This window comes from Cyprinodon tularosa, unplaced genomic scaffold (genome assembly GCF_016077235.1).
Source record: "Cyprinodon tularosa strain WSP-4 unplaced genomic scaffold, ASM1607723v1 ctg33, whole genome shotgun sequence".
In the NCBI taxonomy this organism is placed as follows: Eukaryota; Metazoa; Chordata; class Actinopteri; order Cyprinodontiformes; family Cyprinodontidae; genus Cyprinodon; species Cyprinodon tularosa.
In genome coordinates, this window is record NW_024039041.1 from 362,496 (window position 1) to 379,722 (window position 17,227).

At 36.8% G+C, this 17,227-nt stretch overlaps 1 protein-coding gene across 2 annotated transcripts; it reads left to right on the top strand.

The window, feature by feature from the left end:
• The first annotated feature begins 609 nt into the window (after positions 1-609).
• Positions 610-17,006, top strand: LOC119788972 (LIM domain and actin-binding protein 1). Of its 2 annotated transcripts, none has more exons than XM_038293686.1 (10): positions 610-735; positions 981-1,131; positions 1,222-1,309; positions 1,397-1,756; positions 3,709-3,787; positions 6,123-6,271; positions 7,639-7,686; positions 14,263-14,393; positions 16,006-16,189; positions 16,302-17,006. In XM_038293686.1, the coding sequence occupies exons 2-9, from the start codon at positions 1,004-1,006 to the stop codon at positions 16,172-16,174; spliced, it is 1,152 nt and encodes a 383-aa protein (XP_038149614.1). In that variant the 5' UTR covers positions 610-735; positions 981-1,003; the 3' UTR covers positions 16,175-16,189; positions 16,302-17,006. The 2 variants fall into 2 exon arrangements, with proteins under 2 accessions (XP_038149614.1, XP_038149613.1); XM_038293685.1 differs by having other exon boundaries at positions 16,264-16,809.
• The last annotated feature ends 221 nt before the right edge of the window (positions 17,007-17,227 follow it).

Consider the following 17,227-nt stretch of genomic DNA (forward strand, 5'->3'; position numbering starts at 1 on the left):
TTTTGAGCAGTTTAAATGAATTAGTTTTTGTTGGGATTAACTGATGACTAGAATAGAACAGTTGACAGGTTGCTGTCATTTACACCTACAATTGACTGTTGTTGAGTTCATCCTGCAGGGTGTTGTAATAAATTTCAACTAAAGGGCATTGTTAATCAGTGACTAAATGCAAACATTAAAACTAGCTCTTCGGAGTAAATCATGTTTCTTAAAATATACATATATATATATATATATGCACTTTTCTTTTGTTTTGGCTATATGTATCTAGATTTACTTTTTGGTGCTAAACTAACCACACCTGCCACAAAATAGATTAAGCTAATCTCATTTTATCTCAACAGATCATGAACCTCTGTTCAAAGATCAAGTAATTACATATAAGGTTTAACCTGTGATCAAACAACAAGAAGATTCTCCTGTTGGTAGAATGTCATAAAATACAAAATTGATGTGAAAAGCAAAATTAAGATTCTTTTTTCTCCCATTAGTTTATTTTTTTATTCTTTGAAACGCATTTACACAAGTCTGCACACATTTGTGTTACAACTTTAAGAGATTTTTAGAGCAGTCGGCTGTTTTTGGTCACAGGTCCAATCTACTGAGGCAGAGGCAATAAGGAAGTAACAGGACTTTGCTCCAAAAGCACCTTTTATCGTGTGCAGGTCTCATGATGCGGCGGAAGTATCATTGTCTGGTTGTCACAAAGAACAGGCACTACATGACATCTGTAAGGTAACAAATTAAAAATATCCTCTGGAATAATGATTAATAGCAAGGTATTTTTTCTTAAATTTTGATAATGAATGTAACAGTATATAGTCCTAAAAATGTAATAAAGGTTTTAAGATGCTTTCTAAAATTGGTAAGCAGGGAAAGGAAGCTGTCTGCAAAAATTCTGATATAAGAAATTCAGTTCTCTGATGAAAATCCTTGTTTTTTTTTGTTTTGTATGATGGTTTGTTGAATACATTTGGAAGAATTGATCTGCTTCGATAAAACTATGGAATGGGAAAAGGATCTAAGGCGCAGCCTGTCTCTGAGGAGTCTGTCCTCACAGTCTGACAAGGCGATCTGGACAGATACAGGACTTCAGGACAGGGCCATATCTGTGTCCCAGTTAGTGGCCAGGTACAAAAATCATCTTTTTTTCTCTGTGATAATTGAAGATGCATTTAAATGTTAAAACTGCTTTAAAATTGAGTAAAAAATGCATATCAGGTATCAAACTACAGTGGCAAAAGGTACAACCAGTCAAGCCGCTCCAGATAATAATGTTGAAGGAAAGAAGAAAGCAGGACTAAAAGAGGTAACCCTGTTTATCAAGTACTTTTGCACTTGGGAAAATAACTACTTCAGTTATATTCAAGACATTGGTTTTGTGAATATATTTTAGCAGATCCCTCCATCTCCTCTGAAAAGCAGAGAGACTCATCCGGACTCTCTTCTGAAGAAAAATGATGAACAGGAACAAGCTCGGACCAAAGTCAGTCTGACTCGCAGTAAATCAGTGGGTAGCCTCCAAACTGGCAGCAGGTCCATAGAGGCCCTGAAGGCTGTTTTCGAGACAAAGGCAACAGCAGAGTACAAACCGAAAAGCAGTTTTAGAGCTGGAAACCCAGCCTTGGATCACAACGCGAATATTCCACTGGTGAATGGAGAGGCTGAGGAAGTGCAGATTCCTTGGAAGGAACAGATGAAACCTGCTAAAATGAAATCTAAGAAGGAGCAAAAAGATGATTCTCCACCTCAAAAGGTAAAAACTATTACTTTTATTATGCTACAGTATGCTACAGCATATAAACATTTTAGATCAGAAGTTTTGAGAATTAATCAGTTGCTTTGTTGTTAATTTTAACCACCACCAGAGTTAGTTTCAGTTTTGCTTTTTAGCAGTTTTTTCAGTCATTTAAGTTTGTTCATGGGACTATGGAAGTTTTTTTATTATTATTTTACAAGTTTAAATAAAAGGTTTTAACAAATTAAAGCCAATTCTTACACTTTTTGTTGCTTTAAATGTAATAATTCTCCGCCCTAATCACTGGATTTTGGGTGGACCAGCCCAAACTTTTAATCTTGCTTCCAGTTGGAGGCAACATATGGTTTCATAAAGAGATTACCTTAAATATAGATCTGCAGTGAAACAAAAAACATTCTTTGATATTTTAAGGAATCTTTACCTTTTATTAAAATACTGGATGGTCTAATAAGTAATCACATGACACCCAATTTATTTAAAAGAATTGCGCAAATAGGATATAAAAATGGTAAGTACTTATATAGCGCCGTTTTTCAAGTCAGGAGACTTGACCAGAGCGCTTTACACTACATTCATTCACCCATTCACGCACACACTCACGGTGGCAAACTATATTGTAGCCACAGCTGCCCTGGGGCTCACTGACAGAAGCGGGGCTGCCGTACACTGGCGCCACCAGGCCCTCTGACCACCATCAGTAGACAATGCAGGTGAAGTGTCTTGCCCCAGGACACAACGACACTGCAAGTCAGAGTTGGGGCTTGAACTGTCAACCCTTCGATTTCAGGGCAAACTCCAACATCCGACGCCACTGTCGCCCCAAGCGCATATCAGGTATCAAACTACAAGTGCCACAAGTTATTCGACGGATATTAAAGTTATAAATCAAACTAAATAGGAAGCAATAATAAGAATAACAGACTTTAAGCATCGTTTGCATCATAAAGTGCATCAAATTTGCTGTTTGTATGCATTTATAAAAACGTATTTGGAGACCTTGATGCATTCAATGGATATTGAGGAAAACTATTTAATCTACTTTAATGCCTGATCAAAGCCGAACAATGGAGCGTTTCCTGATTCTGACCTTTAGTTGATTAATTTTTAGATTTTATTTTTATATTTTTCATTAGGTTGTCCCAAATGATTATTATATGGCTTTGGAGCAGACTTTACTCATTAAACACAGGTGGAATCAAGTGTTTTTATTATCATGTCTGCTTTCTACCTTGGCTACACATATACTTCCTGCTTTAGAAAACAATAAAGCCTCTTTCCTCTGAAAATACCGGGTTTACGCGGGTTTTCCAAACATGGGTCGACTCTCTAACAATCGGCATTTGGCTCCCTTCCCACTGCCAAAAAAAACGGGTCTAACCCCTAGCTAGAAAGCTGCACGATGCGTGTCTGTTGACATCATCATGCAGGGTTAGCATTGATGCTGTCACCAGGGAAACAGAAATCACTAAAGTTTACAATGGAGAATAACATTTAAGGAAGCCAGGGCATAGTAAGTGTGCTTTATTGTTCCTCTCTATTATCATTCCGAATCTCTCTTACCAGGGCTGCACCATGTTTAACAAATGTAAACAGAGTTGTTTTGGCTTGTTAGAACAGACGTGGCTGGCAAGGCATGTTGACGTTCATATGTTGTGCTCAATGGTGTCACATAATTTAGGCGTTCATCCGGGCTCTGGTGTTCCCACATGCCGCTTACCAGGAGGATTAAAACTGTTCTCTTGCGGAGTCATTTGACCCGTGGGTAGACACAGGTCAGTAAGCTGTTCTCACTGCTACTAAAATCCGATTGTTCCCAGGTTTAAACAGGTTTTTGGGCCAGTGAGATAGGGGTGTAAGACATCCAGGGTGGTAGCAGTGCTTTGGTTTTGACACCTCCACAGCGGCACTGTGACTGTTAAGCACTAAGGCTTTCTAATTTCTCTCTACAGGTGGTGAATCAAACCAAGACAGAGAAAAGAAAATCAGTGGCAGGCATTGATTTTGAAAGACTTGCAGCATCTGAAGCTGGTGAGTCCCAAATATTTTCACCAAGCATTATTTTTTTCCCCAATTTTTCCCCAAAAGAAACAAACTGCTCTCATTGGGTAAAATGGAAGTCAAGTAAATATTCCAAATTTGTTTTAAGCATAATAGAACAGCTGAGGTAAAAGTTATACCTCTTTAATAATCATGTGCAAGATCAAGGTAGACAAGATTGGCTGATAATTGAAACAAAAACCTCAGTAATGACCCACATATGACTCTAATTAAACCACACACTTGCACAGTAAGTTCAAAATCCAGCAGATAAGGAGGAGCATGGGTCACGTTGTTTCCTTATTCATTATGGGTGTTTATAGAATCCATTTAAAGAATCAACTTAAATTTGAATAAGGAGAAAAATATATATACACATATTTTAAGCTGTGGTTGTAATCTTTAAAACTGGAAATTGTGAATAGGTATTTAGACAGTGACTTTGCAAAAGCTGTGATTGACTAAACCCTCTGTGGTTAAAAGGTGTCCACTACAGAGTGGGACAGAAATAGCTGCTAAGCAACAAGTCCTGAATAAGTTTAGGAGGGTAAAACGGTCAGCTGTCTCCAGGACAGATGACCCAGAACGAGGGAGTGACGGGGGAAAGCAGACGCTTTCTTAAAGGATAGGATCATTTTAAAGATTATACACAAGTTTAAAAAGAAACAGAAACAAAGAAGAAAGGAATTAAGTTATCAACAAGGATTCATATTCTGTGAGTATAATTTGGATTTGGACAAAAAAGGGAATGAAATTAGACCACTTTGCAGTGATTCTGATAAGCCTGCTTCCTTGGTGACTTGCTACAAGTCTTTTAATCTTTTAAAACATTTTAGTTGAATAGAATTTTATTTATCTTGACGGTCTGAAGTTATTTTTTTTTTGGAGAGTGTCTGTTTCAGGGTAGAGTCTTTATTTTTGCTTGGCAGGCCATTCAACTCTGACCTATATTGACTCTTGAAGCCATATGCTGGTATTTTGGAGTACTAGAGTTGAGGGAACTGATTACAACTGCATGCAACACTCCTCCAATTTTAATTACTCTGCTACATCACAGTTATTAGCTCAGTTATGAGCAATAAAAAAAATCATAAAAACTTAGCAAGCAGATTCAATTCGGTTTCGTTGGTTGATGATGCATGTTTCTGATCCTATGCCAAATATTCAGAAAAATCTGGTTTTCTTTCTCAAAGACACCTTCAGATACTGATCAGTACAGCATAAATAATCCTTTTTCCTGCCTTTTTAAAATCACAGAACTAAATATCAAACCCAAAGAAACACTTTTATTGAAACTCAAAAAGCCTCTTTAATTATAGAAAGTCTTAATACTTCAAAGTAAAAGCTAAAGTTGTGTGGTTTAAAGGATTTGCCCAAGAACAGAAAAAGGCAAGTTTGGACATACAGATAATATTCAATCCTGTTGCAGACTTTAGTTCAATAGAGTTTTTTGTTTGTGATAAAAAAAAAATACAGACTTTTTTCCAGAGATGATAATAGAACTGAAAAAGGAAAATAGATAAAAAAAAAAAAAAAAAACAGTGTTTTGTTTGTTTTTTTTTAAAACATTTCACAACAAAAAATGTTTATACCGTTTCAGTAATGGACATGTTCCTTTTTTGGGATCAGAAATTATAATTTATGGTACAGCCTTATGCACATTATCATTGTAATATATTTATTTGCAATTTTTTTATTGTTGGTAATGAGCTCCCAGTCTTTGAAGATGGAAATTAAAAATTATGGAAAAATGTCCTCAGTTTAAAAGTTGGATTTGTCTCAAGTTTTTGGTAAGATTAGGCTGTTGTCATAAACATAATAAAAATATATACATATTGCATATATGCACTTTTAGTATGGATACCAATATAAGTGAAAGGCTCTGTCCTATTACTGGAATTTAAACGTGTGTGTCTCCGTGTTATTATCATAAAGTTGACTTGCTAGGGTTTATTAATAGAACTGTAACCTGTTTAGCCTTGGCTGTAGGGATTCACTCATGCTTTAACTGTGTGTATTTGCATCATTGGAGTCATGTATCTTTCCTGGTCCAGCACAAGTATGCATTTATATCTCAGCCACATGACAGCTGGGAAATATCAGTTCAGGAAGCTCTCTGAGCAGGAGCCTAAATTAGAGCTTGCTAACAAACACTTTGGTGACATAACTATTAGCACTGGAGGATTAGGCATTATACTACAAGATGACTCACTGTTTAAATTCTTCGTAAGTGAATGGCATCCATCATCAGAATTTTTCTTTTTACCATCATGCCAAACACATTGTGTGTCACATTTTCCAGCTTGTCCATCTGATGTCTCTGCAGATGAAAAGAGGAAGTCAGCTGCAGACTCCAGAGACAACTCTTTCGTTCAAACCAAAGAAGTTCTGTCTGTCTCTGTCAAAGCTTTGTCTGCTCTCTATATGTCAAAAGTGGCAAATCGGGAAGTGACAATCAGTCCAAAAGTTGTAAAGGTCAGTCTGTGAACTTTTTTTTTTATCCTTTTAGCTCAGATTAAATCCTTTTAGCCATAGATTGAAATCAACATTAACGTATATTAATGGATTTTTCTTAAACTATTATTTTATTTTTTTGTTATTCATTAATTTTTCAAATTCCCACAACCCTAAATAAAAATAATATTCCGTGTTACATAATTAATTAAACAATCGTTTTGTACCCGTGTCAGCAAACAGAGCAAATAACATTGCGAAAGTTTCAGAGTGATTGAAAAAAAAAAATTTTTTTGCAAGAACTGTCCATTAGGAAGACCTATCAAATGCTAAGTTTAGCAACTTTCCGACATATTGATGCTAAGAGCATAAACAACAGATTTTGGCACCCGTGGTAAAAGATGTCTGGACTAATGTCAGGACATTGATGTAAACTGTGTCCAGTCTTACTTTACCCTACTGCCTGTTTATGTATATACTACACATGCTAAAGATGTGATTGGAATTAGTTTGTATATATATATATATATATATATATATATATATATATATATATATATATATATATATATATATATATATATATATATATATATATATATATATATATATATACTGTATATATATATATATATATATATACGGAATATAGAATCTATAGCTATATACAAAAAGCCTTGTTTATCAACAGCAGCACCATTAGCAAATTCTAAATACCTGAGATAAAAATAAAATAAATGGAAATTTAAAATGTTATGAAAATGATTTAGTACTACAATGTTCTTTTACCCTTTTAAATTGTGTAGTTTTACTTCATTGCACCGTAAATGTAATAAGCAAAACTCAAATATGTAAATTAAAGAGACTTCAAGTGTTGCAAAAAAATGTATATTAAATGTAAAAAAACAAACATGAACTTAAGTCTATGAGTATTTTTACACTTACATGTTGTCACTAAAAATAAACCAAAGGACAATGCTTTAACATCCAGTTATACCAGCCAATACCTCTATTCACACAACAGTAACATATTAGGCTGTTTCCATTTCAATTAGCACAAAGAGATGAACAGCTAGAATACAGTTTAGAAAACATAAAAGAAAATTTGAGCAAATTGAAAAACATCATAGCTCATATAATAAACTCAAATATAATAAAATAATAATGCAATACACAACATTTTCAAATGGGAAGATTTTGAGTTGTTGTTTGATTTTCAAAACCTGAGAGTAAAAATGAAAGCCTTTCTAATTTTCTATTTAAATTGTAATGTCTAAGTTGAGGAGGATCTAACCATGAACACCTGTTTTTGTGGGTCTTTAATTGAATTAAGTATACCCTGGCAGTGGAATAATTTGACTTATAAGATACGTGTTGTTTTCTTTAAGGATCAAGCTCAACCACGAAACTCTGGAAAGGTGGTTAAACCAACCAAGGTAAAGTCGCATGTCACCATACTTTTTAACTTACTCTGTCAAAATAACATAAGATTTTCTCCACCGTCATCTTCTTCTAAAACAAAACAGTTTGTACTTAGCAGAATATGGTGCAGAGTTGCTTCTAGAGGAATAGATATTAATATGCATGGCCAGTAACTTCTTTATTGTGCTTTAACTAACCAGTAATGATGTTATGGTTACTGACATGCAAAATGAATAAATAAAAGATATATGCACTCAAGGGTTCTAGTGAATCCAAATAACAATGGTAAGACAACAAGGGTTCCTTATCAACCAAATATCATTTATACACATGCTGAGAGAAGGCAGATCAGTGTGGTCTGATCCAAAAGCTAAGCAATAAGGCTGATTCTGATAGAAATGTATCAGAATACAGCGACGTCGTTTTTTTTCCCACATGGAGCTGCATAGCCACAATCAATCAGCTTGCCTAACCTGACCCATATCCACCATCTAAGCACCAATAAGAATATGGAACAACATAATGAAACAACAGAAGCATCTGGTCTGTTGTCATAAATAATGTCACCATTGTGAAATTTACTTCTGATGACCACCTACTTAATTATTGTTGGAAATGATGATTTGTGATGCCTATGTCCTACGTGTCATAAAGCAAATATGGCTGAATAGCCTGTGGACCACAGCAGGTAGTTTTAGACTGTGACTTTGCCACCATATTCCCCATATTAATCCAGTCAGACATCTGCATGATTTGCAATTTCAAGACATGAATACCCCTCCTCACTTAAAGGATCTGCAGCTAACATCCTGTCATTTCTAATCAGCACATGCATCATCCCTGTTGGGAATTTAGTTATTGTGACACAGGTCCTTGTGGAGCGCTTTCAGGTGGGATGCATAACTGAGCTTGGTGGCAATGCATGGGTCCTAATGATGTAAGTAATTACATTTGGCTGGACCATAACACTTCCTCTGGAGCATGGCTTTCACTAGAGTTATTATATCAAAGAGGATGGAAATAGTAAGACCAATACTTTATTCTTTTAAGATGAATGAAGACTACCAACAAAGAAAAGATGACTTCACTCATCAGCCAGCAGAAGAGCATAAAACAGGATTGGAAGAAATATCTGAGGCACATTCTGAACAGTTAACTTCACTCCAACTTTCTCCGGAAATGTTATTTCAACAACGACAGAAAACCGAGCTGAGGCGCCTCCTTAAGCATACCTGCCCTGAGCTTAAGAGGCTAGATGATGCTGTTGATGAGGAGTTTGCTGAAGTTTTAAGCTCTGAAATTAAGCTTGGGGGTAAAACAGGATATGAGGGGGAAGTTCTTTCAAGATGCATGATATTTGAAAGCCGCAACCTGAGCAGCAACAACAACCCAAAAATCTATGTGGCAGAGGGGGGACTGGAAAGTAAGCAATATAGGAAAACAGCTTCAGATTTTGAGAGGCTAAAAGAGGAACCTAAAACTAAGGAATTTGAAGTGATGTTGAAAAGTAATAAGTCTCCTAATTTGACATCAGATTTTAACAAAGATGTTGAGGAAGAGATTGTGAAAAAAGATGCTCAAGTGAGTAGGAAGGTTGTTGAAAATCAGTCTTCAAGCACACACAAGCAAAATGAGATTCAGGGCAACGCTCCTTTAGTTTTTAAGAAGGAAAATATAGCTGGAAAAATAATGGAACAATCTGAGGCATATTCCGCCATCATCACACAAGGAGACAACAAAAGCATGGAAAAGGATTCAGAAGAAAAAGCGCAGTGTGTTAACAGGATCTGTCAAAGTGCTACAAATGACTCTTCCTGTAGTATAGCATTTTCTGGAAATGATCTCTCACTCGAGAAGTTTTCGAAAGGTTTACCTGATTCAGAAATAAAAAATAAAACAACTACAAATTCAGATCTTTTTCAAAATAACCCTTTTATTTCCACAAACATTGAACAACAGAATTCATATTGTCATGCATCGAAAACTCACATTCAAAGCAGTCTTGCAGAGGAAGGCTATCCAATTGCCAACGTAAAGAACAGAGCACATCTGTTTGAATCAATGCCATTTGACAAAATTAGACATCAGAATCAGGATGAAATAGAGATGCTAGTGGAAAATATCAAAGAAACATTAGATTTCCTACACCATGTAAAAGCCATTCATTCTGATGGGGCAATTATTGAGGTCAATGACACAATGATTGCTAAAAAATCAAAATTTACTATATCAGACCAGGGACCCGAATTAAAATATAATGAGTTCGCTGAAGGTGGAGCACGAAACTTTATAGTGCAGCTGCTTCCACGGGTAAACCTAAAACATCAGATCATTTACCTAAAAGAGGATAGTAAAGGGTTAATGAAGACCACAGTGTTGGATGCATTGGCTCATCAGCATCACTTCAGCGTAAACAAAGACACTGAGTTAAAAACTGCCAATGTAATTCAGCTTGTTGAAGATATTCTCAATCAGGACAACTCTCTGAGAAAAGGAGTAATCATTCAAGAAGATGCCAGCAAATATGGTGAGGTCATTGTTTATTCTCTCTACAAGTATTTTGATGAAAAAGACGTAAAGATTTACATTCCTCCAAAAGGTGCAGAGCATGAAAAACCTGAAACACATACAGAATTATTGTCAAAAAGTGGTCCAGACCCATCCTTTTCAGGGTCAGTCAGACCTAATGTGAAACTGCTCAAAAGTTACATTGAAAAAGGTGACTTGGAATATTTGAGATCTCTTCATGATGATGAACCAACCGTTCACAGGAGTGGCCTCAGTCAAAATCAAACCGCTTTAAAACAGGATGATAAATGTCAACATGAGCAGCAAAGATATTCAGCCGAGGAGTGCATACAAGTGGATGTAAAAACATTAAAAAACATGTTCTCTGAGGGAAAAAGTCCAATTCATAGTAAGACTTCTGCGGTATCATCTGGAAAAAGTCAGTCTCCTGTAGAATGCAATACTGAGGTATTCTTGCTTCCACAGCATACGCATAGAATTAACACATGTTTTGTCCAAGATCCTAAGAAAATTGTGGCATATTCTGTTAGTCAAAATGATAACAGGGTCCATGAACCTGAGATGGCAGAAGTTGTAAATGTGAATGATAAGGTTTCTGACCCAAAAACAGCTTATTATTCCCATGACCAAGCTGAAAAAAAGTCATGTTTTCAAGAAATCTATACAGAAGGATTGTCTGAAATACCCATTGCCAATGCTATAGCAGATACTGACAGGCGGTCAAAAACAGATCCAGAAGCATATCAAAGTAAAGAATCCACAGTCTTAAATCAAAGTGAAACAAATCTAACGGCAATGGTGTATCCACAATTTTCAGAAGAAACATCCCTACAAGAAGAAGATAAAACGTGTTATAAGGGTACAATCCAAGCTGCATTGAACTCCTTGGAGAGGTCCAATATCAATATCACGAGGGGAGACTTTAAAGCAGCCATGATATACAGACACTCCTATGTATCTAATAAGAAAACATCACCAAAAGATGTTCAAAAGAACAACACAACAGATCTATACCCCATGTGTAAATTAAGTCAAGAGCAACCAAAGCAAGAGCTGACTTGGGAAAACAAAAATCCCCACCAAACAAAAGAACCATTAAACTTAGAAGAGACAGTGATAAATGCTGATCCACCATACCAGCCTGGGGAGCCTCTAAACCTTGAGGTGAGGTTTGTAAATGCAGAACCTCCAAACCTCACTGAAGAACTACTAAACCAAGAAGTAACTGTAACAAATGTGGAGCCTCCGCACCCAAATATAAAATCACCAAACCTTGTAGAACCTGTGGCAAATGCAGAGTCTCCCCAACCAACTGAGGACACACTTAACCTTGAAGTGATTGTGGCAGATAAAGAGTCCCTACATCAGACTGAAGAACTACTAAACCTAGGTATGGCTGTGGCAAATGCAAAGCTTCTACAACCAACTGAAGAAACATTAAACCCAGAAGTGGTTACAGGAAATGTGAAGCCTCCACACACAGCTGAAGGAAGACTGAACCTAGAAGTGAATGTGGAAAATGTGGCGCCCTCCAACCCAACTGAAGGACCAGTAAGCATAGAAGGGACTTTGGAAAATGCAGAGTCTCCACACCCAAATGAAGAAACACCAAAACTTCAAGTGATTGTGGTAAATGAAGAGCCCCCAAACCAGATTGAAGATTCACTAAATCAAGGAGTGGCTATGACATATGCAAAGCTTGCATGTCCAACTGAAGAAACATTAAACAAAGAAGTGACTGTAGCAAATATGGAGCCCTGCAACCCATCTAAACAACAAGAATCATCTTTGGATGGGGAGTCCCCCAACCCAATTCAAGTATCAGTTAACATAGAAGCAACTGTAGAAAATGTGAAACCTCCACACCCAACTGAAAAACCACTAAATCTAGAACTGACTGAGGAAAATGCAAAGGCTTCAGATCAAAATAAAAGCTCACAAAATCTAGAAGGGACTTTGACAAATGCGGAGCCTCGATTCACATCTGAAAAACTATTAAACCTAGAATTAGCTGTGGCAAATGCAGAGCCTTCACACCCATTTGAAAACCCACAAAACCCACATGTGGCTTTGGCAAATGCTGTACTTCCACAACAATCTAAAGAACCACTCAATTCAGGAAAGACTTTTTTAAACTCGGTTGAAAACAACTGTACAGCAACTCAAGGTGCTGTGTTGAAGAGAAGCAAAAGAGTCATAGGCCCCAAACCTCCAATTCCACCTAAACCTGAACATTTAAAGGCAAATCATGCAATAAATCAGCCATCTCCTACTAGGCTTCCAGAGGAACACAAAATTAGTAATGTGGGAACCAAAGAAACCGCTTTCCAAGTGCCCCAGCCCTCAATAACTACACCGATTTTAAATCAAGAAGGTTCTATCAGTCGGCCAGTGGACAATCATGAAAATCAGAACTTAGGTGAAGGTACAAATATGCTGCATGAGACGCAAGGGAAATCTGAAGTTCAAAGTTTGACCTCAGTCTCTGAGAATAACGGAAATATTATAAAAAACATAAATGAACAACACAAGACAAGCAATATAGGAAAGGAAGAGGTTCCTCAGACCGCATCAGTAAATAACATATGTGATACGGATGAAACCCATATAAATTTCCATGAAGCCCGCCAGAAATTTGGTGGGAAAGGGCTGCCTTTGAAAAAGATGGCTCCAGTGAAGCCAAAAAGAGTGAAACCTATTCAGTCTAGCGACAAAAATCAAAAACACTTACCAGGAGAGAGCACTAGAGATGGCATTGTCCAAATGAGGGCTGATCCATTATCTAATGCCTTTGAAATAACTGCTGATAGAGTAGACAGCATTGACAAGGACACAGAGCAAAAAAACAAAGTTGAGATGAAGGAAAAGAAAGCAACGATAGAAACAGAGGATGAGAACAGACAGCGTCTGTCCATACACATGGATGAGATTGTGAGAGGGAATGTAACTGCTGCGATGGAAATCTTTGAACATTTGAGAAAGCAAGAGCAACTGGAAAGCATTTTGAGTCGAGTAAAAGAAATTGAGAGTGACACAAGTAAGGTTGACGTGAGGTCTCTCAGGAGGGTGTTTGAGAACATTCCTGACTGGGTTGTCAACACAGACAAGAAGAGACAAACGAAGGTCCCAATAGAAACCAAAAACAAATCAATGCAGTTACCAGCAGACATAAAAAATAAGTCCTCAATGGAATATATTTATGGAGATCTTGAGCGTGCAAGTGAGGAAATAATACACTTAAAAGAGCAGACTTTAGCCAGACTTAAGGACATAGAGGACACCATTAAGAAGGCCCTTTTTTCTGTGTCTACATTAAAATCTGACTCAGATATTGCAAGTCTATCAAATTTGTTCAAAGAATCCCTGGGGGTTGCAGAAGGGTCTTCCTTTTCTAGCAATATTAACAAGAGCGGCTTAAGCAGAACCAAACCCCAAGAACCACAGGAAAGTTCTCTTCCAGAAAGAAGCGCATCCACAGGGGCTGCACCATCTCCCACTACAGATACCTTTTCCACAATGCAAGGGCAAAGTCCTCCATCTTCACCTGAATTGGTCTCTATTCAGTCCATAGCTAGAAAAACTGATGATACAGAGACTGCACCACAGGACATGTCAATCTGTATGAAATGTCAAATGAACTCAAGACCTGAAGGAAAATTTAGAACTATGAAGACAGTGTCATGCAACAGCCCCACTTCAGGTAAAAAGGACCCCAGTAATGGAGGGCAAAAGCAAATGTCTAAATGCCAACAAAATCGAGAGGTTAGTGTGCTCCAGGTGAAAACTGACAGTGGAGGCAGTGTTACAGGGGCAACTGTTGAAAAGTATGAGAGGACTGATTACTCTGGTAACCAGCTTTACACATCCACAGTTTCTGCTGTGAAACAATAACAAGTCATGTTTTCCAAACATTCTAATTATCAACATGGTGTTTTTATTATTATGGTATATATTAATCATGCATTAGTTACCTGCTTTATTTGTAACAGCAGTATTGGAATAAATTCTTTTTTTGAAAGTCACCATTGTGATCTTGAACCCTGTCTCATTTTTCTTATCAGTTTCAACCAACGTCTCAAGAGTTGTGCTCAGCCTGTCAGAAGCCGGTTTACCAAATGGAAAAAATCACGGCAGACAAATACATTTTTCACAAAACATGCTTCTGCTGCAAAAAGTGCAAGAAAAAATTAAGGTGGGATTTAAAACTATGTTTCTGACTCTTCTCTTAGCTCAATTCAAGAACATCTTACTCTTTTGACTCTATAATTTTACTTACATGAAAACAACCCCATGTAACTTGTAAACCAAGTACTAGCTTAATTTCAGATATATTACATTATATTTCTGGTCAACATACAGCACTCAAGATGCTCAGCTTTTACTGTCCTTTTCAAATACTCGGCTATTTAACATAAGAGGGGTGGACTGAGTGAGTCACGTGACCAAGAGCAGCTTTTTATTGCAGTCTAAGCCCGTTTCACACTGAAAATAGCACTTTAACACGGGTTTTTTAAACATGGGTCAACCCAATAGCAATTGGCATTTGGCTCCCTTCCCCTATATGGCAAGCTGCATGGCCTCTGTCCCCCTGCTGCTGCGTTTCTGGTGACCACCAGAGCAAGTGCTGCACCATGTTTATCAGATGTAAGCAGAGCTGTTTCTGCTTGTTAGATCAAACGTGGCTGGCGCGGTTTGTTAACATCTATACATTGTGCTCAATGGTATCATGTAATTAAGCAGGTCTGGTGTTCCCACAGCGTGCCGCATCAGTGAGTTGTTCCCACTGCCACTAAAAGCTGATTGTTCCTGAAATCCTTAAATGGGTTTTGTGGCTAGTGGGATAGAGGTATTTGAAATGAGAGCTAACTAAGCTTACAGTTGTTGTAAGGCAGCAACACATAAACCTACCTGGTCAGATATATTTTGGTTCTATGATATAGGATTTTAATTTAAAGAGGAGTAAACATGTCCATAATTTACAAGTAACTACATCATTTTCGAATAGTCCAAAGTGGTCTTCCAAAACAGGGAGGGAGAATGTTTAATTTTATGATGGTACAATCCCATCAATGGCCTCTGGGGAGGGCTGGACCTGGAATTTTCAGGTCAAGCACCCTCTGGTGGCTAAAATTTACACGCTGTTGCTTTTAGTGCAAGTAGGCAACTTAGGTTTAAAGTAATCTATAATCTATATTACCACTGGGGGGGGGGGGGGGGGGGTTCTCATTGGAGGTAGTATTATTTAGCTCTTACTTGCAAAAGTAAAATAAAATAAAACATCTTGATCAGCCCTTTACTACAATAGAAAGTTATTTTTGGGAAAATGTTACTGATTTTCTTTAAAAAAAAAATGTTTTCTTTACTATATTTTATTAATTTATGACATAACCTGTCCATCACTGCAACTGTCACAATAAGTAAACGCACAATTTACCAATTTACCATATTGGATGGATGGATGGATGGATGGATGGATGGATGGATGGATGGATGGATGGATGGATGGATGGATGGATGGATGGATGGATGGATGGATGGATGGATGGATGGATGGATGGATGGATGGATGGATGATTTACTGATTTAGATTTCATATTTCCTGAACTTATTTTTTCAATGAACTACTTAATTGAGTTCCTGTGCCTGTGTTAGTCTAATGAAAATGATCTACACCATTTTTTATAATGCTGCTTTGCAAATGTAGGAACAATATCTTTATTAATGTTCTTTGTTTCCAGAAGAAGGTTCTTATAACTAACTAGCAAGGACAATTATCTCTGCTATTAACATTTACTTCTTTTTAGCATGCAAAATTACACACCTTTGAACGGTGAATTCTACTGCATATTTCACTACCAACAACTGTTCAAAGAAAAGGGAAATTATGACGAGGGCTTTGGACACACTCAGCACAAGAACAGATGGTTGGTCATGAATACACCAAGTGGAGGGCATGATGAATCTGAGGCATAAATGTGCAATATGAAAGTGAGTACAGTAAAAGCATTTGGCAAAATTTGTAATCATTATTTGTATAAATTAATTTTCAACATTAATCACAGGAATCAGCTTTGAACCCATGCTGTCTTTGTATCCTCAGCTGATAAGTGACACTGACAACACAGATAATCCTAATGAAGATGTGTTCGAGGCAGCTTGTTCAACAATGTGCAACTCTAAAAATAACTCTACAATCTTAAAATGACACGCTAATGAATGTTAGACTATATCATAAACTCCACAAATATTTCTTAATGTGTTGCACTGTATTCACACACATTTTACTGTCTCTTTACCTGTGACTATTAAATTCAGCTTTATTTTGCTTTTCTTTGTTAAAGGCAACTTAGAAATACTTGACGAGAAACCAATTTTTACTCTGTTTTCTTATTACCAAATGGTAACTAAAAATTCTCAGACAAATGTATAAACATTTCTTAATTATGATTTTACTTTTATGTATGTTTTCTTTCTGTAAATTTCTGAGAAATTCACTGAAAAGTAAAGATATTTTTTGTCATTTGATTGTTTTTTTTCATTGGGGTAAATCATTATCACCTTTGTGCAAAGAGCAAAAATCGACCAAATAAAACCTGACTCCTGATGGTTTCGGTTCAGAGACTTTCATGAACGGCTGAGTGTATTTAAGTTGTATTTATGCAGTGCTGTCACAATTTAAAACCGGGTATGTTACTTTGCTCCCACCGCTTTCAGGTTAATTGTTCTATCTATCTTAAAACAATGACTCAGCTGTTTTTTTACAACTTGTTCTTACCAGATGTCACCCTGTCCAACCGTTCAGTTTCCTATAGAGATGAAAGTCTTGAATTCCTCTGTAAAAGGAAAGAAATACTGTACCATAACCTTTATTTCCTAATATATACATACATAACAGCCATATTTTAATGAGATGCAAGTACCAAAAACATGGCTAACTGTTAGATACTCAAGTTAGAATTTGTTTGGTAGCTGCCTGTCTGTGCTAAGGTGAAAGGTTATTTTACTTTTTCATAATGAGTCTGGGGT